Source organism: Mauremys reevesii, linkage group 4, assembly GCF_016161935.1.
Source record: "Mauremys reevesii isolate NIE-2019 linkage group 4, ASM1616193v1, whole genome shotgun sequence".
Taxonomy (NCBI): domain Eukaryota; kingdom Metazoa; phylum Chordata; order Testudines; family Geoemydidae; genus Mauremys; species Mauremys reevesii.
The window spans coordinates 151,259,046-151,285,269 of NC_052626.1; the positions used below are offsets into that span (position 1 = coordinate 151,259,046).

Below are 26,224 nucleotides of genomic sequence, written 5' to 3' on the forward strand. Positions count from 1 at the left end.
AGCTCCCCGAGCTGGGCACGGAGCCCGACGACGTCATCGAGGCCTGGGCCTAGCGCCCCCGCGGTACCTCCCAGCTGGGCAGGAGCCTGACGACGTCATCGAGGCCTGGGCCTAGCCCCCGGTACCTCCCCCCAGCTGGGCACGGAGCCGGCTGCTGCAGTCGCTGGCACCCTGCAGCAGCTGGGCATGGCCCTGCCCTCACCCCCGCACCTCGGCACGGCCCGGAGCCTGCCCATCACGTCAGCGAGGCCTAGACCCGGCCCCGCCGCCCCCGTCTGTAAATAGGGGACTTCAGGGGCGTTTATCCCCCCGCACTGAGGGGGCAAAGCAGCTTTTATGGAATGAATAAATGAACCCAGAACCTCGGTCCTGAGCCTCTTGCCCTTTACTGGTGGGGAGGGGGTGGGCGGACACAGCTGTGGGGCCAGAGTGACTGGCCCTGTGCCGGACCCTGCAAGGACCCTCACCCCCAGGGATCAGGGCCCCCTCGCTGCTCAGGCCCTGCCCCACAGCTCACGCTCAATACACAGCAGGGATGGACCCACCCAGGATCGTAGAGTCGGTGTCTGAGCCAGCGATGGAACCCAGGAGTCCTGACCCACCCCCAACCCAACCCACTAGCCCCTGCTCCCCACCCAGAGCTGGGGAGAGAACCCAGGAGTCCTGGCTCCCAGCCCACCCCTCGTTCTTCCCTTTGGGCCCAGGAGCTCCCCCCATCCAGGTTTCTGCCCTGGCCGGCCTGTTTTACAGCTCTCCGAGCCGGGCACCCAAGGGTGCTGTCAGGGGGTCTCTGGGTCTGTCCCCCACCTCGTTTCTCAGAGCGTCTTCAGTCAGTGGGGGGGAGCTGCCCCATCTCCTCCCCCTCGGGGGGCGGCTGGATGTCCTGGTCCTTGGGCAGCAGGGTCCCGCTCAGCTGGGCCCCGAAGGCGCGCTGCAGCAGGGCGGGGATCTCGTGGGGTTGCAGGGGGGTCTCCGTGCGCACCCCACCCCGCGTGGCGATGAGGCGCCAGCCCATGTAGGTGAGGCGGCCGCCGCCCGGCTGGGGCAGGCTGCAGAAGGACTTGCAGGCGAAGATGGAGCTGGGGGCCTGCTGGTGGTAGCAGCACATGGCGGCGAAGTCTCCCAGCTCCCGCTCCTCCAGCGTGAAGGTGTAGAGCAGCTGCCCCTCCTCGCCCGGCGCCCGCAGCCGCTCCAGTGCCCAGACGCCTCCCGCCAGGCCCAGCCGGAAGGTGCCGCCCTCCTGCGGCTGCTCCAGGCCCGGCTCCAGCCGCAGGGGCTCCAGGAAGCCGTCCCCGAAGCCCACGTCGCACAGGAAGCGCTGGCCCCCCAGCCGCACCAGCAGCACCAAGTGGTCGCGGGGCGGCCCGAGGCGCCCGGTGAAGCGGTTCCGGACGCGGCCGGCCAGCCCCACCACGCAGAAGCCCAGCGCCCGCAGCAGCCACAGGAAGAGCCCGTTGTTCTCGTAGCAGAAGCCGCCGCGCCGCCGGCGGACGATCTTGTCGTAGAGCAGGGGCAGCGCCAGGGTGATGGGCTCCCCGCAGTGCACGCTCAGGCTCTCAAAGGGCACCGAGAACAGGTGGCAACGGTGCAGCCCCTGCAGCGTCTCCAGGGTGGGCTCCGTCGGGCCCTGGTACCCGATCCGGGAGAGGTAGGCACCCACGTCCATCCCGGGCTGGGGGGCAAAGCGGGGGCTGTGAGCAGAGAACCCAGGAGTCCTGGCTCCTTGCCCTCACCACTGGATCCCCATCCCGAGCCAGGGAGAGAACGCAGGGGGAGGGATAGCTCAGTGGTTTGAGCATTGGCCTGCTAATAACCCAGGGTTGTGAGTTCAATCCTTGAGGAGGCCACTTAGGGATCTGGGGCAAAAATTGGTCCTGCTAGTGAAGGCAGGGGCTGGACTCAATGACCTTTCAAGGTCCCTTCCAGTTCTAGGAGATTGGCATATCTCCAATTATTTTGTTTTTTTCCTAGACAAATTAGAGGATTGGGCCAAAAGAAATATGATGAGGTTCAACAAGGGCAAGTGCAGAGTCCTGCACTTAGGACGGAAGAATCCCCTGCACTGCTACAGACTAGGGACCGAATGGCTGGGCAGCAGTTCTGCAGAAAAGGACCTAGGGGTTACGGTGGACGAGAAGCTGGATATGAGTCAGCAGGTGCCCTTGTTGCCAAGAAGGCTAATGGCATTTTGGGCTGTATAAGTAGGGGCATTGCCAGCAGATTGAGGGACGTGATCATTCCCCTCTATTCGGCATTGGTGAGGCCTCATCTGGAGACTGTGTCCAGTTTGGGGCCCCACACTACAAGAAGGATGTGGATAAATTGGAGAGAGTCCAGCGGAGGGCAACAAAAATGATTAGGGGGCTGGAGCACATGACTTATGAGGAGAGGCTGAGGGAACTGGGATTGTTTAGCCTGCAGAAGAGAAGAATGAGGGGGATTTGATAGCTGCTTTCAACTACCTGAAAGGGGGTTCCAAAGAGGATGGATCTAGACTGTTCTCAATGGTAGAAGATGACAGAACAAGGAGTAATGGTCTCAAGTTGCAGAGGGGGAGGTTTAGGTTGGATATTAGGAAAAACTTTTTCACTAGTAGGGTGGTGAAGCACTGGAATGGGTTCCCTAGGGAGGTGGTGGAATCTCCTTCTTTAGAGGTTTTTAAGGTCAGGCTTGACACAGCCCTGGCTGGGATGATTTAGTTGGGGTTGGTCCTGCTTTGAGCAGGGGGTTGGACTAGATCCCTCCTGAGGTCCCTTCCAACCCTGAGATTCTATGATTCTATGAGTCCTGGCTCCCGCCCCCCTGCTCTAACCCACCAGCCCCCACTCCCCTCCCAGAGCCAGGGAGAGAACCCAGGAGTCCTGGCTCCCGCCCCGTGCTCTAACCCACCAGCCCCTGCTCCCCTCCCAGAGCCAAGGAGAGAACCCAGGAGTCCTGGCTCCCAGCCCCCCGTGCTCTAACCCACCAGCCCCTGCTCCCCACCCACAGCCAGGGAGAGAACCCAGGAGTCCTGGCTCCCGGGCCCCCCTACTCTAATCCACTGGCCCCTGCTCCCCTCCCAGAGCCAGGGAGAGAACCCAGGAGTCCTGGCTCCCGCTCCCCATGCTCTAACCCCCCAGCCCCCTGCTCCCCTCCCAGAGCCACTGAGAGAACCCAGGAGTCCTGGCTCCTCGCCCTCACCACTGGATCCCCATCCCGAGCCGGGGAGAGAACCCAGGAGTCCTGGCTCCCGCCCCCTTCTAACCACCAGCCCCTGCTCCCCACCCACAGCCAGGAGAGAACCCAGGAGTCCTGGCTCCCAGCCCCCGCTCTAACCCCGAGCCCACTCCTCCCAGAGCCGGGGAGAGAACCCAGGAGTCCTGGCTCCCAGCCCCCACTGCTCTAACCACTGCTCCCCTCCCAGAACTGGGTTCGAATCCGGCCTGCAGCACTCACACTGTGGTTGCAGTTGGCCCTGCCCAGGGTTTTGCTTCCGCATCTCCAGCTGGGCGGGGAGACATGTGTCCTCTCCAGTGGTTTCCCCCGCCCCCCACGTGACAGCTCCTTAACCCCTCCTAGCCTGGCAGGGCCTCCCTGGCCTCTCCCCAGTACCCATGGGGTAAAGGGGGTTGGTGGTATCCAGGGGAGCAGCCCCCCACTCTCCCACCTACCTGCCCTGGGAAGGGGGGTGGTAATCACCCCCCAGTCTCCCAACTCCCCCTTCCCAGCGCCAACAGATGCCCCCAACATCCAAGGCCCCCGTGCCCCCCATGCCCTGTGTTCCCAGCCCCCACTGACCCACCTTTACCCACTGAATTCAAAGCCAGGGAGTATTTCCTGTGCAGCCCCTCCACCGCCCGCATGCACACAGGTGATTTGATGAGTTTTGGAGACTCTGGATTGGGGGGCAGAGGGCAGCAGGGTGTGAGGGCAGCAGGGTGTGAGGGCAGAGGGCAGCAGCGTGTGAGGGCAGCAGCGTGTGAGGGCAGCAGGGTGTGAGGGCAGCAGGGTGTGAGGGCAGAGGGCAGCAGCGTGAGGGCAGGGGCAGCTGGGTGTGAGGGCAGGGGTGTGTGAGAGCAGCAGGGTGTGAGGGCAGCAGCGTGTTTAAATCAGGGACAGCAGGGTGTGAGGGCAGCCGGGTGTGAGGGCAGAGGGCTGCAGGGTGAGGGCAGGGGCATGTGAGGGCAGCAGGGTGAGGGCAGGGGCGTGTGAGGGCAGCAGAGTGTGAGGGCAGGGGGCAGCAGGGTGTGAGGGCAGGGGCGTGTGAGGGCAGCAGGGTGTGAAGGCAGAGGAGGGCAGCAAGGTGTGAAGGCAAGGGGCAGCAGGGTGTGAGGGCAGCAGGGTGTGAGGGCAGGGGGCAGCAGGGTGTGAGGGCAGGGGCGTGTGAGGGCAGCAAGGTGTGAAGGCAAGGGGCAGCAGGGTGTGAGGGCAGCAGGGTGTGAGGGCAGGGGGCAGCCGGGTGTGAGGGCAGAGGGCAGCAGGGTGAGGGCAGGGGCATGTGAGGGCAGCAGGGTGTGAGGGCAGAGGAGGGCAGCAGGGTGTGAGGGCAGCAGGGTGTGAGGGCAGGGGGCAGCAGGGCGTGAGGGCAGGGGGCAGCAGGTGGGCACTCTGGCCCCCTCGGGGGAGGGCGACTCTGGGGCACTGACAGGCAGCCAGAGGTGGGGTGCGTTGGGGGCAGAGCCTGGGCCCCTGCTGGCCTGCACCTCTGGCACAGCGTGTGGGGGAGTCAGGGCCCTGCACCCCTCGTCCTGCGGTTCCCCGGGACTCTCACCCAGCCAGTAACACAGCAGCTGCACAGTCCCAAGCGGAGCTTGTAGGCACAACCAGGACCCCCCAGCCAGGTCCCTGGGGGGGGGGGGCAGGGAGCTTAGACCCCAGCTTGGGGTTCCCTGCGTTGCACCCCCCCCCCAGCCCAAAACTGAACACAAAACTTCCTCCAGCAGCTCCCTCCCCCTCCCCACTGCTCCTCCTCCCTTTGTTCGGTCTCTGGGGCAGACGGTGTCACGTCTCCCCACCCCCCTCCTGGCTCCGGTTACAGCTCAGGGAGCTTCCTTCCCCTCCCCAATGTAACCCCCCTGCAACCTCCCACCAGTGCCCCGGGGGGCGTCACTGGGCACCGCCGTGGGCAGGGGCTGGAACCGGGATCGGGCACCGGGTCCAGCTCGGGCAGCATCTCCTCCTGCTCCTGCCGGTGCCAGCCCAGGGCGCCAGGCTCAATGGGGCCCAGCAGCCCCAGCGCCGCAGGGGGGCATCCAGCCGCTCCACCAGCCGGGCGATGCAGCGTCTCATCCCGGGGCTTGGCCTCCCCAGCCGAGCCCCCCACCCTGCAGCACAGGGCCCCTAGCGCCTCCCTGGGCCCCCACCCCCAGCACAGGGCCCCCAGCGCCCCACTGGGGCCGGCACTGACTGCTGGGGAGAGCGGCCCAGCCGAGCCCCCCACCCCGCAGCACAGCGCCCGCACCCCCAGCACAGCGCCCCACTGGGGCCAGCTCTGACTGCTGGGGAGACCCTCCCCCACTGAGCCCCCCACCCCGGGGAGAGTGCCCCCAGCCGAGGCCCCACCCCCAGCACAGGGCCCCTAGCCTCCTGGGCCCCACCCCAGCACAGGGCCTAGCGCCTCCTGGGCCCCCACCCCCAGCACAGGGCCCCACCCCAGCACAGGGCCCCTAGCGCCTCCCTGGGCCCCCACCCCAGCACAGGGCCCCTAGCGCCCCACTGGGGCCGGCAGTGACTGCTGGGGAGGCGGCTGGCCAGGCCCCACCCTGCAGCACAGGGCCCCAGCGCCTCCCTGGGCCCCCACTCCCAGCACAGGGCCCCCAGCGCCTCCCTGGGCCCCCACTCCCAGCACAGGGCCCCCAGCGCCTCCCTGGGGCCGGCACTGACTGCTGGGGAGAGCGGCCCCTGCCGAGCCCCCCACCCCCAGCACAGGGCCCCTAGCGCCCCACTGGGGCCAGCCCTGACTGCTGGGGAGACCCTCCCCCACTGAGCCCCCCACCCCGGGGAGAGTGCCCCCTGCCGAGCCCCCCACCCCCAGCACAGGGCCCCTAGCGCCTCCCTGGGCCCCCACCCCCAGCACAGGGCCCCTAGCGCCTCCCTGGGCCCCACCCCAGCACAGGGCCCCCACCCCCAGCCCAGGGCCCCTAGCGCCTCCAGCCCCCACCCCAGCACCGGGCCCCTAGCGCCCCACTGGGGCCGGCAGTGACTGCTGGGGAGAGCGGCCCCAGCCGAGCCCCCCACCCTGCAGCACAGGGCCCCAGCGCCTCCCTGGGCCCCCACTCCCAGCACAGGGCCCCCAGCGCCTCCCTGGGCCCCCACCCCCAGCACAGGGCCCCCAGCGCCCCACTGGGGCCGGCACTGACTGCTGGGGAGACCCTCCCCCACTGAGCCCCCCACTCCCAGCACAGCGCCCCCTAGCGCCCCACATGGATCCGCCCGGCCCCGGCCCAGTGTCCAGCCAGCTCCCGGCGGTTGCCATGGTGACGGCGCCAGGGGTCGCTGGGGGGGGGTGTCCCGGTGGTTGCCATGGTGACGCCGCAGGGTGTCTCTGGTGGTTAGGGGGGGGTCACGCTTCGGTTGCCATGGTTCTGTCCCCGCTGGGAATCAGCGGGGGGGGGTTTCCCCGTTTCCATGGTTACTGCGGAGAGTGGTCGGCGGTGACGTTCCGGAAGGGGCGGGACTCGCCATGGGTCACGTGACGCGCAGGGGGCGTCACATGATCGAAGCAGGGAGCTGCGCGCCCCGCCTCGGTAGCGGGGTCATGGCGGGGTGGGGGGCGCTGCGGGGAGAACTGCGGGGTTGGGGTTACGGGGTGGGGAGCTGCGGGGTTATGGGGGTTGGGGTTACGGGGTGGGGGCTGTGGGAGAACTGTGGGGTTGGGGTTACGGGGGTGGGGGCGCTGCAGGGAGAACTGCGGGGTTGGGGTTACAGGGGGTGGGGAGCTGCAGGGTTACGGGGTGGGGGAGCTGCAGGGAGAACTGCGGGGTTGGGGTTACGGGGTGGGGAGCTGCGGGGTTACAGGGGTGGGGGCGCTGAGGGGAGAACTGCGGGGTTGGGGTTACGGGGGTGGGGAGCTGCGGGGTTATGGGGGTGGGGTTACGGGGGTGGGGGCTGTGGGGAGAACTGTGGGGTTGGGGTTACGGGGTGGGGGCGCTGCAGGAGAACTGTGGGGTTGGGGTTACGGGGGGTGGGGGGCGCTGAGGGGAGAACTGCGGGGTTGGGGTTACGGGGGGTGGGGGGAGCTGCAGGGAGAACTGCGGGGTTGGGGTTACGGGGTGGGGAGCTGCGGGGAGAACTGCGGGGTTGGGGTTACGGGGTGGGGGCTGCGGGGAGAACTGCGGGGTTGGGGTTACGGGGTGGGGAGCTGCGGGGAGAACTGCGGGGTTGGGGTTACGGGGGTGGGGAGCTGCGGGAGAACTGGGGGTTGGGGTTACGGGGTGGGGGCTGTGGGGAGAACTGCGGGGTTGGGGTTACGGGGTGGGGAGCTGCGGGGTTACGGGGTGGGGCGCTGAGGGAGAACTGCGGGGTTGGGGTTACGGGGTGGGGAGCTGCGGGGTTATGGGGGTGGGGTTACGGGGTGGGGGCTGTGGGGAGAACTGGGGTTGAGGTTATGGGGGTGAGGGGAGCTGTGGGAGAACTGGGGGTTGAGGTTATGGGGTGGGGCGCTGCGGGAGAACTGGGGTTGGGGTTACGGGGTGGGGAGCTGCGGGAGAACTGCGGGGTTGGGGTTACGGGGTGGGGAGCTGCAGGGTTTACGGGGTGGGGGCGCTGAGGGGAGAACTGGGGTTGGGGTTACGGGGTGGGGAGCTGCGGGAGAACTGCGGGGTTGGGGTTACGGGGTGGGGAGCTGCAGGGTTACGGGGTGGGGGAGCTGCGGGAGAACTGCGGGGTTGGGGTTACGGGGTGGGGAGCTGCGGGGTTACGGGGTGGGGCGCTGAGGGGAGAACTGCGGGGTTGGGGTTACGGGGTGGGGAGCTGCGGGGTTATGGGGGTGGGGTTACGGGGTGGGGGCTGTGGGAGAACTGTGGGGTTGGGGTTACGGGGTGGGGCGCTGCGGGAGAACTGCGGGGTTGGGGTTACGGGGTGGGGAGCTGCGGGAGAACTGCGGGGTTGGGGTTACGGGGGTGGGGAGCTGCGGGGAGAACTGCGGGGTTGGGGTTACGGGGTGGGGAGCTGCGGGGAGAACTGCGGGGTTGGGGTTACGGGGTGGGGAGCTGCGGGGAGAACTGCGGGGTTGGGGTTACGGGGTGGGGAGCTGCGGGAGAACTGCGGGGTTGGGGTTACGGGGTGGGGAGCTGCGGGGAGAACTGCGGGGTTGGGGTTACGGGGGTGGGGAGCTGCGGGGAGAACTGGGGTTGGGGTTACGGGGTGGGGGCTGTGGGAGAACTGCGGGGTTGGGGTTACGGGGTGGGGAGCTGCGGGGTTACGGGGTGGGGCGCTGAGGGGAGAACTGCGGGGTTGGGGTTACGGGGTGGGGAGCTGCGGGGTTATGGGGGTGGGGTTACGGGGTGGGGGCTGTGGGGAGAACTGGGGGTTGAGGTTATGGGGGTGAGGGGAGCTGTGGGGAGAACTGGGGTTGAGGTTATGGGGGTGGGGCGCTGCGGGAGAACTGGGGTTGGGGTTACGGGGTGGGGAGCTGCGGGAGAACTGCGGGGTTGGGGTTACGGGGTGGGGAGCTGCAGGGTTACGGGGTGGGGCGCTGAGGGGAGAACTGGGGTTGGGGTTACGGGGTGGGGAGCTGCAGGGAGAACTGCGGGGTTGGGGTTACGGGGTGGGGAGCTGCAGGGTTACGGGGTGGGGGCGCTGAGGGAGAACTGCGGGGTTGGGGTTACGGGGTGGGGAGCTGCGGGAGAACTGCGGGGTTGGGGTTACGGGGTGGGGCGCTGCGGGAGAACTGGGGTTGGGGTTATGGGGGTGAGGGAGCTGCGGGAGAACTGGGGTTGGGGTTATGGGGGTGGGGCGCTGCAGGAGAACTGCGGGGTTGGGGTTACGGGGGTGGGGCGCTGCGGAGAACTGCGGGGTTGGGGTTACGGGGTGGGGAGCTGCGGGGTTATGGGGGTGGGGTTACGGGGTGGGGGCTGTGGGAGAACTGGGGGTTGAGGTTATGGGGGTGAGGGGAGCTGTGGGGAGAACTGGGGTTGAGGTTATGGGGGTGGGGCGCTGCGGGAGAACTGGGGTTGGGGTTACGGGGGGTGGGGGGAGCTGCAGGGAGAACTGTGGGGTTGGGGTTACGGGGGTGGGGAGCTGCAGGGTTACGGGGTGGGGAGCTGCGGGAGAACTGCGGGGTTGGGGTTACGGGGGTGGGGAGCTGCAGGGGTTACGGGGTGGGGCGCTGAGGGAGAACTGCGGGGTTGGGGTTACGGGGTGGGGAGCTGCGGGAGAACTGCGGGGTTGGGGTTACGGGGGGTGGGGCGCTGCGGGAGAACTGGGGTTGGGGTTATGGGGGTGAGGGGAGCTGCGGGAGAACTGCGGGGTTGGGGTTACGGGGTGGGGAGCTGCGGGGAGAACTGCGGGGTTGGGGTTACGGGGTGGGGCGCTGCGGGAGAACTGGGGTCATGGGGTGGGGCTATGGGGAGTTGGGTCGGTGATAGGGGTGGGGCGATTGAGGGGATGGGAGGTCATGGGTGCGGGGTATTGGGGAATGGGAGGTTGTGGGGCGGGGCCCGTGGGGAATGGGAGGTCGTGGGGCACGGCTGTTGGAGGATGGGAGGCCGTGGGGGCGGGGCTATTAGAGGTTGGGCAGATGATGGGCAGGGTTATGTGGGGATGGGAGATCATGGGGTGGGGCTATTGGGGGTTGGGTAGGTGATAGGGGTGGGGCTATTGGAGGGGATGGGAGGTCGTGGGGCGGGGCTATTGGGGAATGGGAGGTCATGGGGCAAGGCTGTTGGAGGGGATGGGAGGTCGTGGGGGCGGTGCTATTGGGGGATGAGAGGTCGTGGGGGCGGGGCTATTAGAGGTTGGGCAGGTGATGGGCAGGGTTATGTGGGGATGGGAGGTCATGGGGCAGGACTGTTGGAGGGGATGGGAAGTCGTGGGGGCGGTGCTATTGGGGGATGAGAGGTCGTGGGGGCGGGGCTATTAGAAGTTGGGCAGGTGATGGGCAGGGTTATGTGGGGATGGGAGGTCATGGGGTGCGGCTATTGGGGGTTGGGTAGGTGATAGGGGTGGGGCTATTGGAGGGGATGGGAGGTCGTGGGGGCGGTGCTATTGGGGGATGAGAGGTCGTGGGGGCGGGGCTATTAGAGGTTGGGCAGGTGATGGGCAGGGTTATGTGGGGATGGGAGGTCATGGGGCAGGACTGTTGGGGAGGTCGTGACTGGCAGGGGGAGCCGTAGTGCTGGGGTAACTAACCCCCCTCTCTCCACCCTCCGCAGGCCCCGCTCCGGAGCCAGGCTCCCCGTGAGGCAGCTGCACAACCCCCGGCCATGGCGACCCGGCACGGCCCCCACCCTGATGCCGCCCCATTCCTGAGCCAGGCGGACGAGACGGAGGAGGAGGAGGCGGCGGAGGGGAGGTCGCGGGCGGGCGGGGGGCAGCCGGAAGTGGGGGTGCAGACCGTCACCGGGATCTCATACCCCCGCTCGGTGATGATCGTCGCCGTTCTCTGCTACATCAACCTGCTCAACTACATGGACCGCTTCACCGTGGCCGGTGAGGGCTGTGTGTGTGTGGGGGGGGGGGGGGGTGGCCCTGTGTGTGCGTGGGGGTGGGAGCTGTGGGGGTCGGGGCTGCATGATGGAGAGGATTGTGTGAGCAGTGGGGTTTGGGGCCAGCAGAGGTTGGGGGACTGCATGGGATGTGGAGATCTACTGTGGGAGGTGGGCTAGGGATTGGCAGAGGTGGGGACTGCAGGGCCCATGGGGGGCTCTCCCCACTTTCTAACACCCCCCCCCCGGTTCCCCAGGCATTCTGCCCGACATTGAGTCGTTCTTTCGCATTGGAGACAGCAGCTCCGGGCTCCTCCAGACAGGTATGGGGGCAGGGGGAGGGAGGGGGATCCCATAGCGATGGGGGAAGGGATGCACCGTGTATATGGGGTGACACCCTCTGGGGGCTGGGGTGGCGTATTCTCCGGTGGGGGGGGGGGGGGTTGATGGGGGAGGGGCTGTGCACAGTGCAGTGCCCCAGTTCTAACCCCCCCCCTTCCTCCCCGCAGTGTTCATCAGCAGCTACATGGTGCTGGCCCCGATCTTCGGGTACCTGGGCGACCGCTACCACCGCAAGCGCCTGCTTTGTCTGGGCATCGCCTTCTGGTCGGCCGTCACGCTGGGCTCCAGCTTCATCCCCCAGGAGGTACCGGCTGGCAGGCCGCGCGCAGGTGGGGAGGGGCACGCAGAGCGGGGCGAATTCTGTGCCATTGCGCAATGCGGAATTTTTACTCCTGGGCGAATTCTGCACCAAAAAATTAAAAATTCTGCAAGAAAAATTTAAATTTTTGTGCACAATATCTTAAAATTCTGCATATTGTATTTGTCAAAATAACAATATATTCACACCAGTTTTAATTATTTTTTGTCATTTATTTTAAAATACCTGTCAGCAAGTACATCTGAAACTATACAGACAACAAAAAAGATTCAGGAAATGTTTTTTGACAAGTAGATTCCTTACTAAGCATATTAACCCCGTAATAATTCATGTAAACTGCCATAGGGAACCATGTTTCCCGCCCCCCTCGGAAGCAGGGCAAAGGCTGGGGGGAGTCGGGGGGAACGGAGTTGCTGAGGGAGAGGGAAGGAGCCTGGCTGAGAGCTTGGAGGGTTGTTGGGTGTGGGTGGAAAAAGTCTGGAACAGGTTTGGGGGGGGACGGGGAGGGATTGTTAGGGAGCTTCCCCTGTGCAGACCCTGGCTGATCCCAGCCCCCCATTCAGTCAGGCACATCTGCCCTGTCCCTGACACCGCCATGGGTCCTTGCAGCTCCTGGCCACATGGGTCCCTCCAGCCCCACTCAGACACCCATTCCCCCAGCCCCATGTGGTTCTGCACCCCCTTCCCGTGTCACTTGTGTGTCCCTGTGCCCCCTCCCCCAGCCCCGTGTGTCTCTGTGCCCCCACCCAGCCACCACCTGTCCCTTGTGTGTCCCTGTACCCACTTCCCCTGTCCCTATGTCTCTGTGCCTCCTCAGCCACACTCTGCCCCATGTGTCCCTGTACCCCCTCTCCCATTCCCATGTGTCCCAGTGCCTCCACTCCCATTCAGCCCCTGCCCCAGTCTGTCCTCCCTCACTAGCTCTTATGAGCCCCTGTCTGATCCCCCAGCACCCCACGCTGTCTGTCTCCCCATAGCCCCGTCTCCTGACCCGACCCTCTGCACAGAAGGCAGCCTCTTTCTCTTCCCTTGCTGGCCGGGAGCTGCTGCTGTGTTCTAGCACCACAGCGCCCTCTGATGGGCCAAACGGAACTGCAGAAGTTGTTGTCTGCAGGAAGCGACTGTTGTTCTTGTGCCACAGCACCCTCTGGAGGGCAAAAGGTGGAACTGCAGCAACATTTCGGCAGAAGCTTTTTTTCTGCACAAAAAATTAAAAATATGCATGGCTCATTAATTATGCGCACGTGCAGTAGTGCTAGGATAACTAGCAGAGAATTCCCCCAGGAGTCAATTTTGCAGAAATTAACATGTGCGCAGAATTTCCTTTCCCCCACAGAAATGGGCTGCAGGGCTGCTGGCCGCCACCAGTGCTGCTGGACCCACAGAGCCCAGCTCGCACAGAGAGGACACTGCTGGGGGGAAGGGGAGGGAGCTGGGGGGCTCCTGGCAGCTGCAGTTCCCAGCCTGCCTTGGGGGAAGGAAACGGTGGTGTGCAGGAAACTCCATGCAAGCCTGGGACCGAACATCAGGCTGTTTCTCCCTCTGGGGCGGAGGGGGGCGAGTGTCTGGGCAAGGGGGGACTGTGGCTGAGTTCTGGGGGGGAGGAGGGCAGGTGTCTGGGCTTGGGGGGCCACAGCTGGGCTCGGGAGGGGGGTGCTGGTACCTGGGCCAGGGGATCCTGCGGTTGGGCTTTGCGGGGGGGTGTTGTGGGTGTCTGGCCCCCTGGCTGGGCTCTGGGAGGGGGAAGGGGGCAGAGAAACAGGAACTGGGTTGTCAGAGGGGTTTCTTTAACTCTCTACTCCTGGGGGGATTTGTGTGTGTGTCTGTGTTGTTTCAGACGTCCTTGCTGACAGTACATTGAAATAAATTACCAAAATAATTGAAAGTGGCGTGATTATGTAGTGTTATTTTGACAAATAAAATCTGCAGAATTTTAAAAGATTGTGCACAGAATTTTTAGATGCAGAATTCCCCCAGGACTAAGGGGGTGCAGCGGGGCTGGGGGATGTGCGTGCAGGGCAGGTGCGGGGTGGAGGGGGTGAGAGCTGGAGCGGTGCAGAGGGACTGGGGGCTGTGGGGGGGGGGAGTTGTGCCTGCAGGGCGTGGGGCACAGGCTGCACCCCATGGTGCTCAGGGTGAGGCGGTGCAAACGGGGTTGTCCCCACTGAGTATCCCTCGCTCCCCTGTACTGGGTTCCCCCATCTCCAGGCTCCTCAGCGTGATGGGGAGTTTACGGTCGTGGGGGTGGCCGGGCCAGGCCTGTGGCTCGTGGGGAGCTGCGGGGTGAGCTCCCCGTTCCCGGGCGTCTCAGCCCCTTGGCAGGCCGGGGTACATTGCCGTCTCTGAGCCGTCTCTCCCCCTCCCCTCCACAGCAGTTCTGGCTGCTGCTGGTGACGCGGGGGCTGGTGGGGGTGGGGGAGGCCAGCTACTCCACCATCGCCCCCACCATCATCGCCGACCTGTTCGTTAGCGACCAGCGCAGCCGCATGCTGGCCTTCTTCTACTTCGCCATCCCCGTCGGCAGGTGAGGGGCGCTGGGGGGCACAGGGCAGGCCGGGCAGGGGGTGGGAGTCCCAGTTCTCCCCTCCCCTCCCCCCCAGTAGGCGGGGGGTCAGTGTAAGGAGTGTTGAGAGACAGGTGGGGGGCTGGGTAAGGGGTGTTGGGGTCAGAGCGGGCAGTGTGGAGGAGTCGGTGGAAGCAGTGAGGGTGGGATGGGAGCCTGGGGCAGGGTGGGGTGGGAGCCTGGAGTTGGGGGCAGTGGGGTATGGCGGTGGGGTGGGGGCAGGTTTCGGGGCAGTTCGGGTAAGGGCCGGGTGGTGGGGTGTGGTGTTGGGGTGGGGGCAGGTTTCGGGGCAGTTCGGGTAAGGGCCGGGTGGTGGGGTGTTGGGGGCAGGGGGTACCGGCTCTAACCGCCCCCTTCCCCCGCAGCGGGCTGGGTTACATCGTGGGCTCGAAGGTGAAGGACTTGGCTGAGGACTGGCACTGGGCCCTGCGGGTGAGTCTGGGGGCTGGGCGGGGGGTGGGGGGTGTCACGGGGGCCGGCTCAGGGCTCTGGAGCCCCCGAGTGACGTGCTGACAGGGCCCTCTTGTTCTGACACACCCCTCGGGGAACGTTATCAGTAGGGGGAGCGTCCTGGGTCTGACTTCGGCACGTCCAGCCCCCCATTCAGCCCATGAGCTCCCCGCAGCGAGTCTCCCTGGACGGGGCCCTGGGGCAGCCAGAGGGCCCCCGCCCCCCCCACCGCAGCCAGCCGGGACTCCCCTCCCCCGCAGCCAGCCGGGACTCCCAGCCAGCGTGTGACCAGACGGGTTATCAGCCCTCGGGAGCCCAGCGCAGGACAGGGCTCGTTAGCACAGACATCGGGGACTTCCAGCTAAGCCCATCTTGTGGGGACCCCGAGTCCTGGACTCTCCCCTCTGAGTCCCAGACAGGAGCTGCCTGGTTATGGCTGCCTGGCTCCAGACCCCCTGTGCCCACCCCCCCCTATTTCTTTGTCTCTTTCCCAGGCCAGCAGGTCACCTGGTCGACACCTCCCACCTCTGGCTGGTCCTTGCAGAGGATGGGCCTGGCCATTGCCTGCCAAGCGACAGTGTCAGCTGTTCTCTGTCCCAGGCAGCCAGTCGCCGTCACACCTGCCCACTAGGGGGCGCTGCAATGACCACACACCCTCATCCCACCACCAGACACTTGAGTGACACACAGGGGAAACTGAGGCACACGCAGTATTCAGAGAAAACATGAAGAACATTCCCACTTTGTCCCAGTCCCAGTTAGTTGTCAGGAGCACAGCGTAGAACAGACTTTGTTAGGAGAGAAAGCAGGAACTTTCAGCAAGGTCCATCTTGGTCAAGCCCGGGTTCTCCCCTCCAGGCCAACGACCCTCCGACCCTCCGTCACACCCAGAGCTGCCCTTCCTTGTCCTTTGTCGTCTTTCCCTGGCAAACCTTTGTTCTCCATCCCAAGGGTGCTCCCCGCACCCCCGCCATCAGTTGCTAAGTTACAAAATGTCTGATCATTGTCTGGGCCCAGACAGCTGCTGGGTGACAGTCACACCTGGTCTTAGGCAGCGGTTCTCAACCTTTCCAGAGCCCTGTGCCCCTTTCAGGAGTCTCTGCAAAGATCAAACCCTCTTGCCCCACCACAGAATGAATTGTGCAATACACAGGGGAAACCAAGGCACACAGAACATTCAGACAAAATATTAAGAAAATCCCCCACTTTGTCAGATCTCTCCCCCCTTCGAGACCGAACTGGGCAGGGTCACTTCAGCCGGTGACCTGGGGAAGTTCAGGGCCCCTCTCTGGGACAAAGCAGCGGCTGTGACATTTGCACTCCCCTTCACATGGACCATTCCATCTCATAGTCCTGCAGGAGCAGGCTCCACCTCAGGAGCTTGGCGTTGGCCCCTCTCATCTCGTGCAGCCAGGGCAGGGCGATTGGTCAGTGTCCACAGTGAAGCGCTGCCCAAATGGATCCGACTGCAGCTTTTTAAGAGTCCACCCCAGGCCAGGCACTGCTTCTCTATGGCCACATAGAGAGTCCTGCTCAGGTACCTGATGGGGGGTCTCTCCCCCTTAGCTTCAGCACCGCGCCCAGCGCTGCGTCTGGGGCATCTGTGAACACCATAAAGGGCTCGTCAAAGTCTGGGGTTCCCAGCACTGGGCCCCTGACCAGAGCCGCCTCCAGCGCCCGGAGAGTCTGCTGGCACCGCTCAGTCCAGACCAGCGTGTCTGGCTTCCCCTTCTCGCAGAGCTCTGTGCTGGGAACTGACGGGGAGATAAAGTGGGGCACAGACCTCCGGCAGTGCCCCCCCATCCCAGTAAAGGCCTGGGCCCATTTCATAGACCCATAGAATCTCAGGGTTGGAAGGGACCTCAGGAGGTATCTAGTCCAACCCCCTGCTCAAAGCATCCCAGCCAGGGCTTTGTCAAGCCTGACCTTAAAAACCTCTAAGGAAGGAGATTCCACCACCTCCCTAGGGAACCCATTCCAGTGCTTCACCACCCTCCTAGGGAAATAGTGTTTCCTAATATCCAACCTAGACCACCCCCACTGCAACTTGAGCCCATTGCTCCTTGTTCTGTCATCTGCCACCACTGAGAACAGTCTAGATCCATCCTCTTTGGAACCCCCTTTCAGGTAGTTGAAAGCAGCTATCAAATCCCCCCTCATTCTTCTCTTCTGCAGACTAAACAATCCCAGTTCCCTCAGCCTCTCCTCATAAGTCATGTGCCCCAGACCCCTGATCATTTTTGTTGCCCTCTGCTGGACTGTCTCCAATTTGTCCACATCCCTTCTGTAGTGTGGGGCCCAAAGCTGGATGCAATACTCCAAGTGTGGCCTCACCAGTGCCGAATAGAGGGGAATAATCACTTCTTAACCTGGTTCTCAGTCTGGGGAGTGGCCAGTCTCTGATCGCCCCCACCTTGGCTGGCTCTGGCTTTAGGCAGCCGCTCCCCACTTTGTGGCCCAGGTACGACACCTCTGCCATCCCCACCCGGCACGTCCCAGCTTTTACGGTCAGTCCTGCCTCCTGGAGACGACCCAGCCCCCTCTTCACCTGGGACACCCGGTCCTCCCAGGTCTGGCCTAACCACACAGATACTATCCACCCCCTCGGTAACTGATCCCCTGACGCCAATGCCTCCTTGAGGCCGAAAGGAAGGACCAGGAGCTCACAGAGCCCCAGTGGGTGATAAAGGCAGATTTCAGCCTGGCCTCTGAATCCAAAAGCACCTGCCAGCAGCCTTTGGTGAGATCCCTGGTCATGGGGTACCGAGCCCCCCTCAACTTGTCTAGGGTCTCGTCAGGCCCAGGCATGGGGCAGGCACCGGACACGGTGATGGCATTGAGCTTCCGATAGGCCACACAGACATGGATCGACCCATCTTTCCTGGGGACCAGCCCCACAGGAGAGGCCCTGGGGCTGGAGGATGGCTGGATCACCCCCAAAGCCAGCATCTCCCTGACCCCTCCCTCCAGCCCTGGGCTGTGTTCCCAGTGACTGTGAACAGGGAGCACCTGATGGGAGGGTGGGCTCCTGTCCCCACGCGGTGGCCAGCCAGGTTAGCGAGCCCCGGCCGGCTGGAGAACGCTGCCCCGGGTAGGAACACGGGGTCGGTCTCCTGGCCGCTCTGAATGAAGTCTGGCAGGTCTCCAGGGCAGCGTGACTCTGCTCACTCTCACCAGCGCAAGAAGCCTGCTTGGCTTCGGCCTCCCTGGGTCTGACCTCGGAGCGTTCAGCCCTGTTCACCCCGGGGCTCCCCACAGCAATGGGACTCCTGGGGAAGCCTCTCATGCCCCGCAAAGGATCCTGCCCCCCAACTCCACAGCCAGCCGGGACTCCCAGCCAGTGCGACACAGAGGGGTTATTAGTCAACAGGAACCCAGCGTAGAACAGGGCTTGTTAGCACAGACATCAGGGACATTCAGCAAAGTCTGTCGTGGGGGGATGCAGGGCCTCGTGCCCTGGGCCTCTGACTCCAGCCAGCAGATGGCCTAGCCTCAGATATGCCCATTGGGCCCCCCCCCATGTCCTTTGTCTTTTTCCCGGGCAAAAGGTCTGCACCCCTCCCCTGGCTCCCCCTCGTTGCAGGCGCCCTTGCCAGGTTATGGAGGGCTTCCGCCATGCTCTGGGCAGGCAGCCCCACCTGCCCACTTGGTCTCAGCGAAAACCACACCCCCTGTCCCCACCACCTAGGTCTTGTGTAACACATGGGGAAACTGAGTCACACACTGTATTCATGCAAAACCTCAAGAAGAAACCTCCCACTTTGTCACACGCGGCACCTCGCTGATCTCTGCCTGCTGGGCAGAGCGGGGAGCCGGCTCCTGTCTCAGGGAAGAGACCCACCAGGGGATCGTCCCCCTTCTCCCACTTTCTCACACGCGGCACCTCGCTGATCTCTGCCTGCTGGGCAGAGCGGGGAGCCGGCTCCTGTCTCAGGGAAGAGACCCACCAGGGGATCGTCCCCCTTCTCCCACTGGCCGCACACGGCCAGTACCAGCCTCTCCCTGTCACAGTTCGGCTCCATCATGTTGACCTGGTCCCCTTGGTGGCTGTGAGCCCGGCTGGGCAGTTCCACCACGTCGTTCTCCCCATTCAGCTGCTGGATGACCTCGAAGGGTCTGTCCCAGGGCTTAGTGCAGCTTCCGGGACGAGACCCCTCACCTGGGCCTGGTGCCATAGGCTGAGCGGTCGTACCAGAGCTTCTGCCTACCTGGGGCCCTGGCTAGGTTCTCCCTGGCCGGACCCATGAGCCCTGTGAGCTTTTCCCGGAAGGTCAGTACATGCTCCAGCCCTGGTTCTCCATCGGGGGAGCCTTCCCCTCCCATCCGTTCCTCCCCAAGCCAGGGGTCCCCTCACTCCCCTCCCATACAGCAGCTGCAAAGGGGAGAACCCCGTGGGTTCCTGGGGCACTTCCCTGTATGCGGACAGCAGGTGGGGTAAACCCGTGTCCCGGTCCTGCAGATGCTGGCCCAGGAATGTCTTCAGCATCATCCTCAGGGTCCCATTGAACCTCTCCACCAGCCCCCGAAGGGAATCTTTCCCTCAGCCCTGCGCCCGGCAAGGCCCTTCAGCTTGTCTATGGAGGGATCCTTCTGCAGCTCCGTCTGAAATTTAGCTGCAACACCCGGGGGAAACCGAGGCGCACACAATATTCATACCAAACATTAAGAAAACCCCCCACTTGGTGACACGGGGTCACCCTCTCTGCCCCCCAGGTGACACCGGCGCTGGGTGTGGTGGCGGTGGTGCTGCTGGTCACGGTGCTGCAGGAGCCGCCGCGGGGGGCCGTGGAGCGTCACTCCGACTCCCCCCTGCGCTACACCTCCTGGGCCGCTGACATCAGGGCCCTGAGCCGCAAGTGAGTGGGGCGGCGCGAGAACGGTGGGTGCTCAGCAGGGGCCAGGGATGGGAGGAGCAGGAAGTGGGGCTGGGAGGGGTGAGAGGCACTGGAGGTCAATATGCAGCTGTGAGGAGGGGGGACTGATCGGGGGAGTGGCCGGGGACTGGGAGGAGTGGGGGGGGGGTGGGAGGAGCGGGACTGGGGGTCAGCGGAGGGGCTGGGGGGAGCAGGAGGGGCTCAGTGCTCGGGGGGCTGGGGGGACTCGGACCTCGGGGGGGGCTGGGGGGAGCAGGATGGGATCGGTGCTTGGAGGGGGGCTCTCACTTCCTCCCCTCCCCCCGGCAGCCGCAGCTTCGTGCTGTCGTCGCTGGGCTTCACGGCGGTGGCGTTCGTGACGGGGTCGCTGGCGCTGTGGGCCCCGGCGTTCCTGTACCGCTCCTGCCTGGCCACGGGGCAGTGCCGGCCCTGCCCCGACGGGGACACCTGCAGCTCCCAGCAGAGGTGAGTGCCCCTGGGGGGCCCGGCCCTGAACTCTGACCCCCCAGTGCCGGGGCCATTCCCTCCCCAGGGACCCCTGAACTCTGACCCCCCCAGTGCCGGGGCCGTTCCCTCCCCAGGGACCCCTGAACTCTGACCCCCCCAGTGCCGGGGCCGTTCCCTCCCCAGGGACCCCTGAACTCTGACCCTCAGTGCCGGGGCGTTCCTCCCAGGGACCCTGAACTCTGACCCCCCGGTGCCGGGGCCGTTCCCTCCCCAGGGACCCCTGAACTCTGACCCCCCGGTGCCGGGGCCGTTCCCTCCCCAGGGACCCCTGAACTCTGACCCCCCGGTGCCGGGGCCGTTCCCTCCCCAGGGACCCCTGAACTCTGACCCCCCGGTGCCGGGGCCGTTCCCTCCCCAGGGACCCCTGAACTCTGACCCCCAGTGCCGGGCCGTTCCTCCCAGGGACCCTGAACTCTGACCCCCAGTGCCGGGGCGTTCCTCCCAGAGACCCCTGAACTCTGACCCCCCCTCCCAGGGACCCCTGAACTTGGCCCCCAGTGGGAATTGGGGCCATCCCCAGTGACCTCTGAACTCTGACCCCTGGTGTCGGGGCCGTTCCCTCCCCAGGGACCCCTGAACTCTGACCCCCAGTGCTGGTGCCGTTCCCTCCCTGGTGACCCCTGAACTGACACCCGGTGCCGGGGCCGTTTTCTCCCCCAATGACCCCAACTCTAACACCCTGCCCCAATGTCGGGGTCGTTCTTGCCGGTGACCCCTGAACTCTGACCCCCCCCACACTATGTCGGGTTCGTTCTCTCCCCCGTGACCCCTGAACTCTGACCCCCCAGTGTCAGAGCCGTTCTCTCCCCGTGACCTCTGACCCCCCTGTCTTCACAGCCTGATCTTCGGGCTCATCACCTGTGTGACGGGTTTCCTGGGCGTGGGGGCAGGCGTGGAGATCTCCAAGCGCCTCCGCCGAACCAACCCCCGGGCCGACCCCCTGGTCTGCGCCACCGGCCTGCTGGGCTCCGCACCCTTCCTCTTCCTGGCGCTGGTGTGTGCGCAGGGCAGCAGCGTCGCCACCTACGTGAGTCCCGGGGGGGGCCGGGGGGGCAGGGCAGCGGCGTCGCCACCTACGTGAGTCCCGGGGGGGGCCGGGGGGGCAGGGCAGCAGCGTCGCCACCTACGTGAGTCCCGGGGGGCTGGGCTGGGGGGGGCAGGGCAGCAGCGTCGCCACCTACGTGAGTCCCTGTGGGGGGGGCAGGGCAGCCGCGTCGCCACCTACGTGAGTCCCGGGGCCGGGGCAGGGCAGCAGCGTCGCCACCTCGTGAGTCCCGGGGCTGGGGGCAGGGCAGCAGCGTCGCCACCTCGTGAGTCCCGGGGCTGGGCTGGGGGCAGGGCAGCAGCGTCGCCACCTCGTGAGTCCCAGGGCAGCAGCGTCGCCACCTACGTGAGTCCCGGGGGCAGCAGCGTCACCACCTACATGAGTCTGGGGCGCGGCGGTGCCTGGAGCCAGGGCATGCTTGGGACCGAGGGTGCTCGGGACCGAGGAGCAGGGCCGGGGTGCTCGGGCCCGAGGGGAGCGGGGCCGGGGGTGCTCGGGGTCGAGGGGAGCAGGGCCGGGGGGTGCTCGGGGCCGAGGGGAGCGGGGCCGGGGGGTGCTCGGGGCCGAGGAGCAGGGCCGGGGTGCTCGGGGCGGGGATGCTCGGGGCCGAGGAGCAGGGCCGGGGGTGCTCGGGGCCGAGGAGCAGGGCCGGGGGTGCTCGGGGTCGAGGGGAGCAGGGCCGGGGGGTGCTCAGTACTGAGGGGAGCAGGGCCGGGGGTGCTCGGGGTCGAGGGGAGCAGGGCCGGGGGTGCTGGTCGAGGAGCAGGGCCGGGGTGCTCGGGGTCGAGAGCAGGGCCGGGGTGCTCGGGGCCGAGGAGGCGGGGCCGGGGTGCTCGGGTCGAGGAGCAGGGCCGGGGTGCTCGGGGCCGAGGAGCGGGGCCGGGGCGCTCGGGGCCGAGGAGCAGGGCCGGGGTGGACACGCCAAACACGCGTGTGCCGGGTGCCCAGCGTTGGCAGGGGAGGGGCGGGGGGGTCCTTAGCCTCAGTAACCGGCTCCCTCCCCCTGCAGGTGTTTATCTTCATTGGGGAGACGCTGCTGTCCCTGAACTGGGCCATCGTGGCGGACATCCTGCTGGTGAGTCCGTCCTGCGGCCGCGTGTCCGGAGCCACGGGGCCAGCGCCGCCCCCACCCCGGGAGTGACCCCCCCGGCCCCTAGCCGGCCCCTGGGAGCGACCCCCCTGGTCCCTGCAAGCAACCCTCCCCCGGCCCCTAGCCGGCCTCTGCAACAACCCTCCCGGCCCCTAGCCGGCCCCTGAGCAACCCCCGGCCCCTAGCCGGCCCCTGCGAGCAACCCTCCCCTGGCCCTAGCCGGCCCCTGCAAGCAACCCTCCCCTGGCCCCTAGCCGGCCCCTGGGAGCGACCCCCGGCCCCTAGCCGGCCTGGGAGCGACCCTCCCCCGGCCCCTAGCCGGCACCTGCACGCAACCCTCCCCAGCCCCTCGCCGGCCCCTGGGAGTGACCCCCCCGGCCCCTGCAAGCAACCCTCCCCCCCCCGCCCCTAGCCGGCCTCTGCAAGCAACCCGCCCCCCCTGGCCCCTAGCCGGCCCCTGGGAGTGACCCCCCCGGCCCCTAGCCAGCCTCTGCAAGCAACCCTCCCGGCCCCTAGCCGGCCCTGAGCGACCCCGGCCCCTAGCCGGCCCCTGAGCGACCCTCCCCTCCAGCCCGGCCCCTATGAGCAACCCTCCCCGCCAGCCCCTGCGGGCAACTCCCCCACCCCACCCCCGGCCCCCAAACCCGCCGCGGGGGGCGGCACCCCACCCCGTCAACCAGCCCGTGGGAGCGACCTGGGGCGGCAGGGACAGACAGACGGACACAGAGCAGGGGGAGGGGCAGGGGCAGACAGACACACAGCAGGTTGGATGGGGGGCAGGGTCCCCCCCCCGCCTGTGCTGACCCGGCCCCTCTCGCCCGCAGTACGTCGTGGTCCCCACACGCCGCTCCACGGCCGAGTCCTTCCAGATCGTCATGTCCCACCTGCTGGGTGACGCCGGCAGCCCCTACCTCATCGGCGTGGTGAGTGCGCGGCAACGGCACTGCTGGGGGGAAGCTCGCAGCGCCGGGGGGGTGCTGGGGATTGTGGGATGGCTCCGCTCACCCTCTCTGCCCCCCAGATCAGCGACAGGATCCAGCGGGGCCGCCCCGCATCCTACCTGCTGGAATTCCACAGTCTGCAGTACGCCCTGATGCTGAGCGCCTTCGCCGGGGTGCTGGGGGGCGGCTTCTTCCTCGCCACCGCGCTCTTCATCCAGGGCGACCGCAAGCGGGCCGAGCTCAGCACCCAGGGTAGGTTCCCCAGCACCCCCAGACCCTAACCTGTCACCTCCCGCTGCTTCCCCCACACCTGCGCTCTTCATCCAGGGCGACCGCAAGCGGGCCGAGCTCAGCACCCAGGGTACGTTCCCCAGCACCCCCCAGACCCCTAATCCGTCACCTCCTGCCCCCGCAACCCCGTCACCTCCCACGCTCCCCCGGCCCCCACACCTGCGCTCTTCATCCAGGGCGACCGCAAGCGGGCCGAGCTCAGCACCCAGGGTAGGTTCCCCAGCACCCCCCAGACCCCTAACCTGTCACCTCCCGCCGCTCCCCCCGGCCCCCACACCTGCGCTCTTCATCCAGGGCGACCGCAAGCGGGCCGAGCGCAGCACCCCGGGTACGTTCCCAGCACCCCCAGACCCCTAACCTGTCACCTCCTGCCCCCAACCCCGTCACCTCCCGCCGCTCCCCCCCCACACCTGCGCTCTTCATCCAGGGCGACGCAGCGGGCGAGCTCAGCACCCAGGGTAGGTTCCCCGTCCCCAGCGCCCCCAGACCCCTAACCCGTCACCTCCCGCCCCCCCTACCCCGTCACCTCCCGCCGCTCCCCCCGGCCCCCACACCTGCGCTCTTCATCCAGGGCGACCGCAAGCGGGCCGAGCTCAGCACCCAGGGTAGGTTCCCCAGCGCCCCCCAGACCCCTAATCCGTCACCTCCCGCTGCTCCCCCCGGCCCCCACACCTGCGCTCTTCATCCAGGGCGACCGCAAGCGGGCCGAGCTCAGCACCCAGGGTACGTTCCCCAGCGCCCCCCAGACCCATAACCCATTGTCAACGAAGTCCCCGGGCGCTGCTCTGGAGCTGCTCCCCACCGAGCCAGGCAGGACTCTGGGAGCCTCCTCTCCCTCGGAGCAGCCTGTCTGCAGGGCAAGAAGCTCCCACGGCTTCACCTCCTGGGTCTCTCCTGGGAGCATTCAGCATCCCCTGCCCCTCCGTGCGCTTCCCCCAGCGAGTCCCCCCGGCGGGGTCCTGGGGGGCCACAGGGTCCTGCCCCCCCACTGCGCAGTCAGACGTGACTCTCAGCCAGCCAGTAACACAGAGGTTTATTCGATGACAGGAACAGGGTCTAACACAGAGCTTGTAGGTACAGAGAACTGGACCCCTCGGCCGGGTCCATCCTGGGGCCCAGAGAGCCAGACCCCCACGTCTGCCCTCACTCCTCGTCCCCAGCCAGCTCCAGACTGACCCCCCCCAGCCCCTCCTCTGCTCAGCCCCTTTCCCGGGCCAGGAGGTCACCTGACCCCTTTGTCTCCAACACCTTCAGCCGGCACCTTTGCAGAGGGGGGGCCCAGGCCATCAGTTGCTAGGAGACAGAGTGTCAGGCATTTAGGTGCACCGGCCCTTTGCTCTGTTAGATACTTAAGAACTGCCTAGGGGAAACTGAGGCACCAACACAGTATTCAGAGAAAACATTAAGAACATTCCTAGTTCGTCACACCCGTCACCTCCCACTCCCCCCCAACCCCGTCACCTCCCGCCGCTCCCCCCGGCCCCCACACCCACCCTCTTCATCCAGGGTGACTGCAAGCGGGCTGAGCTCAGCACCCAGGGTATGTGCCCCGACCTCCAGCGCCCCTGACCCCTAACCGCATCACCTCCCGCTACCCCCAACCCCGTCGCCTCCCACAGCCCCACCAACCCCGTCACCTCCCGCCGCTCCCCGGCCCCACACCCACCCTCTTCATCCAGGGTGATTGCAAGCGGGCTGAGCTCAGCACCCAGGGTATGTGCCCCGACCTCCAGTGCCCCCTGACCCCTAACCGTATCACCTCCCGCTACCCCCCAACCCCGTCACCTCCCACAGCCCCCCAACCCCGTCACCTCCCGCCGCGCCTCCCGGCCCCCACATCCAGGGTGACCGCAAGTGGGCCGAGCTCAGCACCCAGGGTACATCCCCCAGCGCCCCGCAGACCCCTAACCCATCACCTCCCGCCGCTCCCCACCGGCCCTCACACCCACCCTCTTCCTTCAGGGCGACTGCAGGCAGGCCGAGCTGAGCACCCAGGATACGTCCCCCCGACCCCCAGCACCCCCGACCCCTAACCCCGTCTCCTCCTGCTGCACCCCCAGCCCCCCACGCTGTCGCCGAGCTAAGCGCCCAGGGTACATACAGGCCCACAGTGCCCCCCACTGCCCCATAATCTTAGTCATCAAGATTCCCCTCCCCGTGGCACCTGCAGCTCTGTGCCCCCACATTGAGCCCTACCCCACTGCCCACCATGTCAGCCCCTCCAACTCGCCCCCTCCCCCCGCCCGGCCTGCCCCATTGCCTGGCCTGCCCCATTGCCCACCGTGTCAGCCCCTCCGACTCTCCCCTCCCCACCAGGCCTGCCCCATTGCCTGGCCTGCCCCATTGCCCACCGTGTCAGCCCCGACTCTCCCCTCCCCGCCAGGCCTGCCCCGTTGCCCGGCCTGCCCCATTGCCCACCGTGTCAGCCCCCCCGACTCTCCCCCTCCCCCCGCCAGGCCTGCCCCCTTGCCAGGCCTGCCCCAGTGCCCACCGGGTCAGCCCCCCCGACTCTCCCCCTCCCCCCGCCAGGCCTGCCCCATTGCCCGGCCTGCCCCATTGCTTACCGTGTCAGCCCCCCCCGACTCTCCCCCTCCCCCCACCAGGTCTGCTGCCGGAGGAGGCCGAGCCGGAGGACCGGATTGTGGTGCCGAAGCGTGGCCGATCCACCAAAGTGCCCGTCTCCAGCGTCCTCATCTGAGAGCCACCCCCACCCCCGGTGCTGGGGCCGGGCGCCGCCAGCCGGGCAGAGACTCTCGCTGCCCCCCACGGGCCGGACTCGGGGCAGGCCGAACTGTGCCAGTTGGGGGCTGGTATTGTGTGTGAGCGTGGAGCTCCCCGTGAAGGAAACGGGGTCAGGGACATGGATGGGGCACCCCAGGCTGGGACAAGCCAGGGACCCCCAACTTAACACCCCAGTCCCTGGCGCAGGGAGGGGCTTAGAGACTGAGGGGGGGCTCTTGGATTCCTTGGGGGGGGCCTCACAGCCTGCCCCCCCATTGCATTGTAGGGGGCTGGGGTCCTGCCCCCCCTCCAGCCGCCATGTTTTCACCCCATTAAACTCTTCGTTAGGTCTCTTGCTGCTGCTCTTTGTCCCGGGGGGCAGGATTCCTGGCCGTGCTGCCGGGCTCTGCTCCCCCCTGGGAGGGCACTTGCTCCCCACTCCGCCCCCCCACCCCG

The 26,224-nt window shown here is 66.6% G+C and overlaps 2 protein-coding genes across 3 annotated transcripts; one reads left to right on the plus strand and one right to left on the minus strand.

Moving 5' to 3' along the window:
• Positions 1-135: 135 nt before the first annotated feature.
• LOC120404884 (arylamine N-acetyltransferase 2-like) lies at positions 136-4,830 on the minus strand. Of its 2 annotated transcripts, none has more exons than XM_039537944.1 (2): positions 4,751-4,830; positions 136-1,672 (listed from the first exon to the last, which is right to left on the minus strand). In XM_039537944.1, exon 2 carries the CDS (start codon positions 1,664-1,666, stop codon positions 827-829), a length of 840 nt encoding a protein of 279 aa, XP_039393878.1. In that variant the 5' UTR covers positions 1,667-1,672; positions 4,751-4,830; the 3' UTR covers positions 136-826. The 2 variants fall into 2 exon arrangements, with proteins under 2 accessions (XP_039393878.1, XP_039393877.1); XM_039537943.1 differs by lacking the exon at positions 4,751-4,830 and adding an exon at positions 3,436-3,672.
• Positions 4,831-6,623: 1,793 nt separating this feature from the next.
• Positions 6,624-26,119, plus strand: SPNS1 (sphingolipid transporter 1 (putative)). The gene is made up of 13 exons (XM_039538459.1): positions 6,624-6,725; positions 10,353-10,629; positions 10,883-10,948; positions 11,135-11,271; positions 13,659-13,810; positions 14,215-14,281; positions 19,013-19,155; positions 19,483-19,638; positions 20,518-20,707; positions 21,735-21,800; positions 22,640-22,738; positions 22,837-23,008; positions 25,651-26,119. The coding sequence occupies exons 2-13, from the start codon at positions 10,404-10,406 to the stop codon at positions 25,743-25,745; spliced, it is 1,569 nt and encodes a 522-aa protein (XP_039394393.1). The 5' UTR covers positions 6,624-6,725; positions 10,353-10,403; the 3' UTR covers positions 25,746-26,119.
• The last annotated feature ends 105 nt before the right edge of the window (positions 26,120-26,224 follow it).

What these genes read in the sequence shown, in the direction of transcription:
- LOC120404884 (XM_039537944.1), bottom strand. Translation starts at nt 1,666, where the DNA reads ATGGACGTGGGTGCCTACCTCTCCCGGATCGGGTACCAGGGCCCGACG.
- SPNS1 (XM_039538459.1), top strand. Translation starts at nt 10,404, where the DNA reads ATGGCGACCCGGCACGGCCCCCACCCTGATGCCGCCCCATTCCTGAGC. An exon ending in TCGTGGCGGACATCCTGCTG is followed by an intron (nt 21,801 to 22,639) that starts GTGAGTCCGTCC and finishes TCTCGCCCGCAG; the next exon opens with TACGTCGTGGTCCCCACACG. An exon ending in GGCCGAGCTCAGCACCCAGG is followed by an intron (nt 23,009 to 25,650) that starts GTAGGTTCCCCA and finishes TCCCCCCACCAG; the next exon opens with GTCTGCTGCCGGAGGAGGCC.